General features: G+C 42.3%; 1 protein-coding gene across 1 annotated transcript in view; it reads right to left on the bottom strand.

Moving 5' to 3' along the window:
* Window positions 1-1,853: 1,853 nt before the first annotated feature.
* Window positions 1,854-11,896, bottom strand: part of LOC104830917 (aldose reductase-like) — a 10,434-nt gene continuing 391 nt past the window's right edge. The window contains exons 2-10 of the mRNA XM_010566136.1: window positions 11,186-11,353; window positions 10,540-10,656; window positions 9,126-9,203; window positions 8,611-8,733; window positions 5,017-5,123; window positions 4,781-4,862; window positions 4,146-4,229; window positions 3,248-3,330; window positions 1,854-2,478 (exon numbers count right to left, since the gene is read on the bottom strand). Coding sequence (XP_010564438.1) covers window positions 2,436-2,478; window positions 3,248-3,330; window positions 4,146-4,229; window positions 4,781-4,862; window positions 5,017-5,123; window positions 8,611-8,733; window positions 9,126-9,203; window positions 10,540-10,656; window positions 11,186-11,353 — 885 coding nt within the window. The 3' untranslated portion in view covers window positions 1,854-2,435. The remainder of the gene's footprint in view (window positions 2,479-3,247; window positions 3,331-4,145; window positions 4,230-4,780; window positions 4,863-5,016; window positions 5,124-8,610; window positions 8,734-9,125; window positions 9,204-10,539; window positions 10,657-11,185; window positions 11,354-11,896) is intronic.

Genomic DNA, 11,896 nt, shown 5'->3' with positions numbered 1-11,896 from the left:
GCATCCAAGCCCTCTGCCAGCTAAGTACTGCACTGTGTCCCAGAACTACCCCTTCCAAATTCTTTCCCACTAAGTCATCCAGCAAAATACAGAGAGCGCTTGTTAGACAGTACCACTCCACCCTGAGTGCTAGCTAGTCATCCTTCTGCTGCAGAAGAGTCTGTCTGAAAGTCTTCTCCAGTAAAATTCCTACTCTGAGAATGGAAAATTTCAGGCACAAACTTTCATAAAGTTACAGTGAAATGAAAACAGAGGAAATTAACAGAACCTCATGTACTATTTTAGAAGCCCTGACCCTCAATGTAACTTCTTGCCAGAACACATTTGTCACAAAAATGTTATTTCTGAGCAAGTCAACATTGCCCCAAACAGTTTTTTGTCACAGCTCAGACTAATCTAAGAACATTAGCTGTTCTGCTTTTTTTAGATGCCTTTGGGCTTTTATTTATCACATTATAGATACACAAAAACACTTGCAGAGCTGAAGCTTTTTGTATTGGCTTTTAAGCCCAGAATTTAAAGTGACTGTAATCAGTTTATGTTAGGAGACTCAGCATTAGAGGAGAATATGGCTTAGAGTCAGACATTGATTCTCTCCTCCCTCTGCCTCATTTTGGAAGTTAACTCAGTCTTGTCTGTTAGCCCATTGTAAATTATTCTGACCAAAAGCATGTTACATGTAAAGTCTGGCCTCAGCAATAGTGGAAAGATTTAAAAGCAGCATTTGAAGATAACAAAATCTGTTTTCTCAATATAATGGTCAGCATTTATCAGAAAAAAATTTGGAATTAGTATGACTCCTTAGTACCTTTTCATCAGTATCAGGAAACAAGCCACCTGTTTCACAAATAGTTTGAGAACAACTGCACTCACAGTACATTTTAACCTGGCTGAGTTCCCTTTAAGGTACACTATGTGATGCAGTTATGGAATCAGAATCCCACCTTACACTCACCATTTAGGGGTGATTATGCATTAACAGTTCTGGTGTCTCCCTTCTTTTAACTGTTCAGAAAGAACCCCCTTTCCGCCATGCCCACATAACCTCCTTCAGAGGACAGTTCACACTCTAGATCTACTCAGACCTCTGAAAAAAATTTACAAGAACATGTAAGAAAATTACTCAACACTAGCCACTGTTTTTACCAGTGCATTTTGTGAGTAGTCTTAAGCACCTCTCAGAAGGCAACAACTTTAAAACCATTACCTGCAAATATTGTGAAAACCATAAAACACTCCCAAGGGACGAACACAGCTCACATGTCAAAACTCAGCTATAAGGTTATTTTTCTTTCCTCCCAGAACAAAGTAGTAAGTTTCTGATCTTCTAGTTCATGACACAGGATTTTCTTGGAAATCCATTTTTACTGTATTTGCAAATGGTAGCTTGTACAAGCACAGAACTCTTTCCTGCATCATGTGCTGCCTGCCTGGAAAGAACAAGTTTTCTACTGCTTACTAAAACAATCCCATAGGATGCCCTGTAGACTTCATGTCTTCAATGGAATGAGTTTTCTACTAGCCAAAGTATACTATCACTTCAGTACAATAAAGACTGATCTAAACATTAGTATATTAGCTGTCAGACATATCAAAACAACTCTAAAGAGAGGCTCAGACTCATCAATGGCCACAGGTTGATGACACTCAGGTGTTCTACATGCGCACTAGCATGAGAACAACAGAGAGCTAGCAGGTCATACAAAAGAAGTTAACATCAACAGCATGTGATTTCTTGGGGGACAGTAATTTTCCTTGCTTTTGTGTGATCTCTAGAGACAGCTGATATAGTACAGCTACTCCAGCATTACCACCATTAGAGCACTGCTGAAATAACCATCTCATTACACACAGTAATGAAACTGTATTTTATTATAAGCAAAACCAGCTTTTATATCACCAAGAAACCAGGACCTATACACTTTTCAAAGAGCTACCCATGTAGAAACTGCTGTACTTCAAAATCAACTTGTACTTCCAATTAGAGAGAAAAAAGCATGGAGTGTTACAAAAAAACAAAACCAAACCCAAAAGTAATCAGAAAAAAGCAGACTTCATTAATTATGTAAAATCTGCCAATATCCTGGTCCTTCCAGACAATAGTCACTAGCTCCAATTCACAGTATTCCAAAATAAAAGTGACTGCTTGTTCAAACTTTCTCAATGTTTTCTGCTTACCAGTTCCAGACATGCAGTTTGGCAAAGACAATCTACTAGTCCACACAGTGTGCTCTTCAGAAGCATTTTAGCATTTCCTTCTTCCAAAAAAGAAAACAACACAAAGTCACTGAGTACATATACTGCATCTTTGTGGGGGAAAAAAAAGAAAGAAAAAAGAGGGGGGGCATCTGATGCAGTCAGAAAGCTATGTAGACAACTCATAGGCAACAGCAGAAGTATATCTGAGAAGTCTGGAGAAAGGCAGGAAACCATCTTCAGTATTCTGCATTGAAAGGGTAGTCCTTGTGAGTTTTGCACCTGCAGGAAATCAAAGAGGAAAGATTGTAGTATCTTTCATACACAATACATGCAGCTGTAACCACTGCAAAGAGCTACCAAGGGAGGAGCTGAACTGTATAAAAGCAGTCAGTTTGTTTGTCTTCTTTGGTGATGCGCTACATTTGTAACCAGAAAGATTCTTGAGTGCTTTCTCTTACTTGGGCTCTGAGCACCTCAGGAAACATGACCTAGGTGCTTTGTAGACAACTAATTCAAGGTTTCACTGTTTACTGCCATGATGACCTTTTTTTCAGCCTTCCAAGAAAGATTTCATATCTGGCTTTAGGCTTCCAAGTCGCAAATCCTCATGTTACTTTTTGAATGTTCACCCACTTTCCCAACCACTCCTGAAGAACATACAGTCAGTTTTTATGATATACCTAAGGGTCATGGCAGAAAGACAGAATACCACATGCAAAGTTAATCAAGAATTTGAGTCCATGTCATGCCCGTTTCTCTAATATGGACAAAATAAATATTATGGTAAGAGCCTCCTGTTGCAATTCCAGCTACAAAAAGTTTCTTGGAGACTGAACATGAAGCTTGCTTTATGCTCATGATGATTCGGTTCATAACATGAACATCTAAAATTTTACTCTGAAAAGTTATTTTGAGGATGACCCTTTTGGAAATTCAGTTTGCATATCCTGAATTTCCATCAAGCCTAGTATCTCTAACTACATATACTATATTATGACATACTGATAACTTAACAGCTTGAAAAAAAACCCACAAAACTGCCACTTACGTGCTCATTGCACAGGCTCTCCAGTTTCTATTAAAGCTGAGAATAGTTGCCATCTCCTCTTTAGTCAATTCAAAGTCAAACACCTAAGAAGAGAAACAGCTGGAAATCACTTCTTTGAACAAATCACAGATTGTAAGCAAAAAAAAATTTACAAAATTAATGAACATGTCCACAGTGTAGGGGTGCTTGTTAGAATAACTACTTCATGAAGGAAGGAAAGCAAAAAGATGGCGCTCTGGATTTCTGAGACTCCACTAGCTGGAGTGGGGGAGGGAGGTGAGCAAGGAGAGGGAGGAATTAAAAAAAAATAATCTCAAGTTGCAGTTACATGTGCCAATTGTTTTAAGAAGTTTGGAGAGCACTTGATGTTGCAGAATGCCCGAATCCTACATTCATGAAAGATGTACCTTTCTGTGCTATTCTAAAGGAATATCTATGAAAGACTTTCATATTCCACCTAATGCAACTGTCTTCCAAAATACTGGTTTCAGTCAAGGACCACTGAATCAAGAGCAGCAACATGGTTTATGGACACCAGGACCATTTTCTTAATAATGCTTGCTCTACATAAGCCTTTTGTGGCATGCTACTGCACTCGGGCCCCAAGGAAGCTCTTGTCAGACAACTCATCCACATGACACAGAACAGGAAGCATCACATAACGTGACTGCTAAGATGATCAGCACAGTGTTTCCAAAAACTTTGTTCACTTCTGCTCTTCAACTGTAACCTTAAGTTTAGCCCTCCGTAGACCGTAGATAAACAGAGAGAAAAAGCCCAGTCCTCTTGCCTTGAGAAGGACTTCAGAACGGTAAGAAAGGATTGCTGCTTGCTCTGCAGGGAGAAGCCATGTCAGCCCTGAATATGCCCTACGCCCAGGTCACTCCTAATGACTCACCCTGAAGTTCTCCACAATGCGCTGTGGTGTTACAGACTTGGGAATCACAATCACATTTCTCTGGATGTGGAACCGAATGAGAACCTGCAAGAGGCAGAGTCACAGAGGATGGCTTTTGTTCTATTGGCAAGCAGAGCCTGTTCCAACAGTTGTTTTCTGTAACCCGTACCATTCAGCAGAATTAACCCATTTCTGCAGAGCTGCCTTTCAAATCATACCTGAATTCTAAGCAACGCTTTCTGAAGTGCAAATAGAGTAGTGTTGGAGCCCCATATAGAAGGCCTCCTCTCTCCTTTCCCATCCAATTTAGTGATACTAAGTTCCTTTCATTCCAACCTAGACTTTTAGTAGGCTATACAAGAGTTCACTTCTCTGCAACAGGACTTGAGGTGGGAAGACTGAAACATTACAGCATCTGAAGATGGGTCAAGAAAATGTTTCTTGTTCATAGTCAAAGAGCCCTTGCAAGCATGCATTGCAGACCACATGGTAAACAAACCTGTGTTGCTACTTAACACCACAGAAGAGCACCACAGTGACAGGGAATGAAGAGCCAGCCTGTCCTTTTCATTGTCATTAGCTGTCCTTTATGCTCCATTACAGGAAGGGGTACCCAGTTTTCAGCACCTATGTACCTGTGCTGGTGTTTTGTTGTGCTTGGCTGCAATCTCTCTGATCTTGGGGTCATCCAGAAGGGAAGGATCCTCTGGCTTAGCCCTACACAGAGAAAAGATGACAGTGGCAAGAAACCTCCACAGAGCCAACCTAGCAGAGATCTGTATCTTGACGAATAATTAACGGTGCACTTGTAGTCTCAAGGTTTCAGGCATAATCCATGCCAGCTCCCTTGCAAAGCACAAAGAAATCTTACCATGGTCTGTCAGGAGAGCCAAGCGGACTGTATGCTGTCACAGCAATACCTTTGGATTGACAGTACTTGATCAGCTTCTCCTGGGTAAGGTATGGATGACATTCAATCTGCCAACATAAGAGTACAGAGACTGACAATGATTTAACAGCTTTAACGTGTTCTGGGGATTAGTTTTTAATCAAATCAAAGGCCAATTTTTGTTCTAACTTATAGTCTCTGTGGGATATTATACAGCCTTTGTTTTCTGTATGCCCCCACCCCCTTTCTACTATTTGTAGTAGTTCTCCTTGCAGTGAAAGGTCCAGGGACTGTAATGCCACTCCTTAAAACTTTGCTAATTCATATGAACTCCAACATACAGGATGGCCGGCTACTAATTGCTTAAATGGGACAGTTCAGTAAAATGCACACAAAGGAACTGTAAAGTTGTAATAATAGGATAGCAGACCAGTAAGTACAAGGTTCTCTTTTTATCCCTAATTAAACATGCCATAATGTAGTGGTGGTTTTTTTTTTCCTCCAACTACCATACTAACTTCAACACCAGTATTGTTTCATTCATTTTTATTTGCTTTGTGTCAATACTCACACTGAATACCTTCAGTCTGCAAACACTGAGAATGGCTAACTGCTACAGATTTTAGACCTTCAGCTTACTGTACTTACCATGAATTTCCCTAACGACATCTACATAACAGAAAACAGACTCCTTAACAGAGAACTGTATTCTGCAAGCTAATGCACAGATATGCAGTATGTAACAGGAATTATTCATGTGTGAGAAGGCAATCAATGAAAATGAATATTTGATACTTTGCACAGAGGGACTTTCAGGATAATTCCACACCAGGGAGCACTACTTTTCTTTCAGTAGGCAACACCAAGAACCTCTTTGACTACACTGTCATTCAAACCTTCTGCAGCCAGCCACTGCATTCTGAGTGAAGTCCCTGGAAACTTGTGCTACTGGCAGGTGGAGCAAGAGAGTGGAAAACATGGGATCAGTTTACAGCCGAGTGCTTTATTTGTGGTTCTAGTTGCCTGCCGTTACCAGAAGTTTGCATGGCCATTTCCCTTCTAGGGCATGTTGGAATATTAGACAACAGGACACATAACTCAGTTTTGGGGACAAATTATACAGATTTATTTTGCTTCAGCAGCTCTAGAAACACAGTTACTCAGGAGTAACAGAGCACCTGGTTATTTTCTCAACTATTCAGTAGGTAGAATCTATGTGATACAAGCAAGGCAAAGTCATCCTTACCTGTCCACTGGCACTCAAGTTGAAAAACTTATGAGCTACATTATCTAGTCTTATGTTTGGATCAGGATGAAAAGCCTATAATGTACATTTAAACAAGTATCTTAAGCTACTGCAATCCACATTGTGTGATAATGATCAAGTACAGTACTTACTAATCTAAGTACTAGTATCATTGTAATGTAATTACTACCTTGCCAAATTAATTTCTCACCACAAATGAAACCAATGTGCCTACTGACTGCATTAAAATTAAGAATGGGAATGACAAATACAGGTGATTACTGGATTACACGTGAAACATCTGCACAGAGAAAGTGTTTGCAGGAAGCACTATCACCATTAGATCAACTGGTAAGTGCAAACAACAGACAAGCTTTCAGGCTTTCTTCAGAAGCAGTATGTTTTGAAGGACAGGGACCAAAGACCCATTGCTCTGAGCTTAACTTGATTATAGTAATCAGAGAGCTTGAGAACATTTGCAAGTGTGAGAGATGTAAGGTCAGTGACCTCTATGCAAGAGACCACAGTAATTATCAACTACAGTGATAGTGGCAATAAGGTGTGGCAGATGTTGAAAGGTATCATAAGACTTCTAAGTACCCTAAAACTATATTGGGACTGATAATGAAAATACACAGAGAGTTGTGAATTTTGCACTTGCCAGAATGTTTCAGTTTTATGTTGAACAGACACCCAGAGAACAATCTTACTAGCTTTCTGAAAAAAGGTGTTAAAATCCCTTTTCAGTACATATGCTCAAGCTAACACAATAAATTAACCAGGTCTTGTAATCATGAATCAATAACTGAGACTGCAGTCCTTCAAATGCCATAGCAATCAAGGACAAGTCTAGAAAGACTCCCACAGGGGCCTATCCTGGGACCTGTTCTCTTCCACAACTTGTGCCAGGCTATAACCTTGTCAAGTTTGCAGGTGATGCCAAATCAGGGGAGGACCAGTCAATACACTCAAGGGCAGGGCTGCCACTTTAGAGGGACCCACTCAGGCAGGAACAACAGGCCAACAAAAGCCTTATGAAATTCAACAAGGCTGCACACAAAGCCCTGTACCTGGGAAGGAAAAGCCCCTGGCAATAACACAGGCTGGAGCCTGACTACCTGCAAAGCAACTATGCTAGAAATGACCTGTGGGCCATAGTAGGCTGAGCTGCACATGAGCCAGTAGTGAGCCCTGGCAGCAGGAATACAGCCAGTAAATTGAGGGAAGTGATCATCTGCCTCTGCTCAGCACTTGTCAGACCACCTTTATAATACTGTGTCCAGTTTTGCCCCTTCCCAGCCCCCTCAGTAGAAGAAAGATTGACAGACTGTCATAAATTCAGCAGAGGGCCACCAGGATGGCTGGGGGCTGGAGAACCTGTTGTATTGGGAAATGTTGAGGGAGCCGGGCTTGTTCAGCTTGGAGAAGGGAAGGCTTCAGGTCTCCTAGCAGCAGTTCTAATACATAAAAGAAGGTCATCCAAAGACAAGCCAAGCTCTTCAGTGGTGCACAGTGGGAGGACAAGAGGCAACAGACATAAGCTGAAACAAGAGAGGTTGAGACCAGATATAAGATGGCTCCCTCCCTCCCTCCACCATACACCCAAGGCAGGGGGTCAGGCAATGGAGCACACTGCCTAGAGAGGCTGTGCAGTCTCCATCCTTGCAGGTTTTCAAGATAGATAAAGTCATGGGCAACCTGGTCTGATCTCTCAGCTGTGCTGCTCTGAGCTGTGAATTACAACAGATTATCTCCCAACATCCCCTACCACCTTTATTTTCCTAATATTTTATTCAAGTGCTGTCTATATACCTGGACACTTCTACTCTATGGCCTACCTCGCAACTCCATTTGCTCTGTCCTCCTAATCCTCATTAAGTCTGTAAACAGTCCATAAAGCATGTTCCTGTTCAGTTCCCTCAGTCATCAGCAACAGGAACTGGCCTCTCCACAGAAGAGTTGAAAAACAGTCATCCAGTTCTCTGTTAGGTCCTCATATATATACTAAGTTTTACTTCAAGTAAGTTTTTTAAATATCATGCGAGTTCCTGCTGTCCATCCCCCCCCCCCCCAAAAAAAAAGATTCTGGAGCTGCTCCTTGCCAGATTTCCAGCAGTAGTGCAGAAGTCCATAAAAAACCAGCACCTTGTGCATCAAGAAGCAGTTAAAGGGTGGGATTGAGAGAACATGCTGTGTCTACTCCATTCTCTTCCTATAATCTCATTTCATAAGAGCTTATTAATTCTATTAAAAAACAAACAAAAACAACAAACAAAAAACCAAAAAACAACACCGCTCAAGCATTTGCCTGCTGTCACTTTGCAGCTTACCTGGTTATTTGCAGGCTTGTACTTCAGTCCTGGTTTGTTCAAGATTCTTTCAATCTGTTCATGGTTAAAGTTGGAGATTCCAATGGCTTTTACCAGACCAGCATCCACCAGCTCTTCCATGGCCTAACAGAAAAAAGCAAAAAGTCAGCATATAGTATACATGAGAGGACCTGAAGAACATGTTCGTCCCAACATGGCTTATTTTCTTCATGAGAAGCACAAAATAAGCATTTAGATTTTCAGAGTTCAAGTTTGAGGAAAAAAGCAGAGCACTAGTATATTTGTGCCATGTCTCATATTTCACCAAAGCTCAAAGACTCATTCTTTGAGACTGTGGAAATTCACAGCAAGTTAGAAGTGGAAAATAATGATACCCAACAATCCACTATTGTACCAGCAAGTCCTTCCAAGTAGTTCTAAATACATAAGACAATTTAGACTCCTGAAGGTAATGAAAACATGGAAGAGACTGCTAGGAACAGAAGACACTATTGTCCTGCTGTGACTAAACTTACCTCCCATGTATGTAGAATATCTGTGTTGCTGGGTATAGACATGCCTTTGTCATCTGTGGGAAACAGCTCCTCTCCTGCCTGTCAGTGACAAAGAAAATGCTTGAAACACTCTTTGGTGGGAAGTTAGGTTAACAACAGCTGAAGACCATTATAGTACAGACTCCTACTGCAGGATATACTTATTAGCTACATGTGTATTAGATAATACTAATACTCATTATCTACATTCTTCAGTCTTTTCTTTTCCTTTCCCCTGGGATTATAGCATTTTTGCCCCCAGCCCTCCCAATAAAGACAGGTACTCCTGCTGGACACAATGTCCTCTGGCTCATCAAAATACATATGGTGAAACATAACTCTCCACTTGTAGAATTATAGCCAGTTTACAAGTTTACTTTCTGTATTACAAAAATACAAAGTTCTTACATGGACATAATGAAGTGTTTTATTAAAATGTGTAATAAGAGCCCACTTAGGACCTGGAACATGTTCAGTCGATATTGGACCAGATCTGCTGACAAGTCTTTCATGTGAAGACTCATTATTTAAGTTGCTGGCATAGGGAATGCTAAAACAGCCTGTGTCCCAGTTAGGGCTACATGCCAGGTATCAACTTCATTCAAAACCAGTTGTTTTCTACTGATATATCATTATACCACAACACATTTTCACTTTGATAGTTCTGTCCCTATTAAACTAATTTTAAAAATACAGATGTTATGAAAAATAGTTGATCTCAGAATCAACAAGTAGAAAGAAGACTTTGAAGAGGCTCTAACAGAAAGACTAACTTTAGAAATATTCAAGCTGAGATACCAGTTCCTTTGCATGCAGTCAGTAAGAGTTAGGAACTAAAAAGTTTCACCTTTTGAAATTCAAGGTCTGTGGAACACTAAGGCTCCTACAGCAAAGGTCAATTCAATCTATACTGTATTAAAGGACTCAGTGATTAAAGACAGAAATGGAAGACAGAAACATTCTCTTGCTCTGTGATTCTGTAACATGCAGAGGAAAGAATTTCTGTCAGGCAGCAAAGCACAGCCCTCATTCCCACAGCAGGCGAACCACATCATTGTCGGTTGAGCATACTTTGGATTTGTAAAAAACAACACATAGGCAATAAAAGGAGAGCAATATAACTTACGCTTGCAGCAGGGCAACCTGCCCCTAGTTCAAGGTCTACCTCTTCCATGATCAGAAGGGCAAAGGATGCTGTGCAAGCAGAAATCTCAGAGGTAGGGATCAAGAGCCTGGCTCACACGGCCAGAGTAAAGCTGAGCACCAGAGCAGTGCTGGTACACAGCAGACACATGATGATCTGCATTGGTTGGAGCAATTACTGGGCTGTAAAGCCATATAGATCTTCAAAACTGCCAGTCACAACAGAAAGCCAAAGGCATTGTTGTTACTGTACCTTAAAACCAAGAGGCCAGTGGATGAGGTAGAGATCCAGGTAATCCAGTTTCAGGGCAGCAAGAGTCTTCTGGCAGGCTCCCTTCACCAGAGGCTTGTCATGAAACGTACACCATAGCTAGAGACAAAAAGCCAAGGCATGCCATGACTTCCTAGGTTAAAGCTCCTGGAACCCTTCTGTTTCATGTTCAGGAGGGTGCCTGTCCCCTTCAGAAGGTGATGTGAAACTAGGTCATCCTACTGATCTTCAAATAGGGCTTGGCCTGTGAGTGGGACTGGCCTGTGATACTGAGGGCAATATGTGCAGTGGCCACACACATGACTGAACAGTATCATGGCAGACAGTAGTCTGCTTTCATTAATTAAGACTTCATTTAAAACCCACCTACTAGAAGTTCAGATGCTGCATGAAAGAGGACAGCATAATTTCATGCCAGGAAAAGTTTAAAGCATCACCCATATCAGTGGTACATACCCTGCATAATTCTCCATAAAGGATGAGGCAAAATAGGAAGCTTGTCTCAGGATTGGCCTCAGTGATGTTCTGAATTGTTCCATGTTGCACCGCAGAGTAGGAAAGTAAAGAACTGGGGGCTTACTATGAAAAAACATGTGTCTCCTGGGATCCTATACCACCAGATCCATACCTTACTGACAACAAAGAGGTCCTCTCGTTTCACAATGCCTTCCTTGATTTTTTGCTGGATCCCATCCCCAACTTCATTTTCATTCTGGTACACATAGGCACAGTCAAAGTGGCGGTAGCCAGCATCAATAGCTGCCATCACCGCAGCTGTCACCTTCCCTGGTGGGGACTGAAAAAATAATACCCAAGAAACTCTAATCAATATATATTGAACACCTTTTCCTAGGAAGATAAAATTAATAAAGCCACCCCACCCAAAGCAATCCCCCAATTAAAATAAAGCAAAAAACCACCAACAACATCAAGAAGACCCCTATTTCTCCCTGCAGCTTTCTTGGGTGCGTACACACCTCGGGCAGAGGCAGCTGAGCTTCCAGCCAGCCTCCAGCCGCTCCTCTGCAACCCCACTCCCAGGCAGGGCTCCAGAGCGCCTTTGCAGAGCTGAGGCCCCAACACCAGGACAGCTCTCCAGAGCCGGGCCACGGCCTCCTCGCTTGCCCACACGGCTCCGAGGAGGAGAAGCCCTCCAGCCAGCGGGGCTCGGCCCAGCAGAGGGGCCTCAGCCCAGGCCCCGGCGACCCGCGCCCCCGGGCAGAGCCCCACGGCGGCGCAGGAGCTGGCCCGGGCCGCTGCCAGGGGCCGGCGGGCAGGGAGGGACCCCCGGCGCCGAGCGGCGCGGCCCTACCCACACCGGGACCCCGCCCGGGGCGTC

This window comes from Haliaeetus leucocephalus, unplaced genomic scaffold (assembly GCF_000737465.1).
Source record: "Haliaeetus leucocephalus isolate CR32 unplaced genomic scaffold, Haliaeetus_leucocephalus-4.0 Scaffold206, whole genome shotgun sequence".
Classification (NCBI taxonomy): domain Eukaryota; kingdom Metazoa; phylum Chordata; class Aves; order Accipitriformes; family Accipitridae; genus Haliaeetus; species Haliaeetus leucocephalus.
This window is presented reverse-complemented; position numbering and strand designations above follow the sequence as displayed.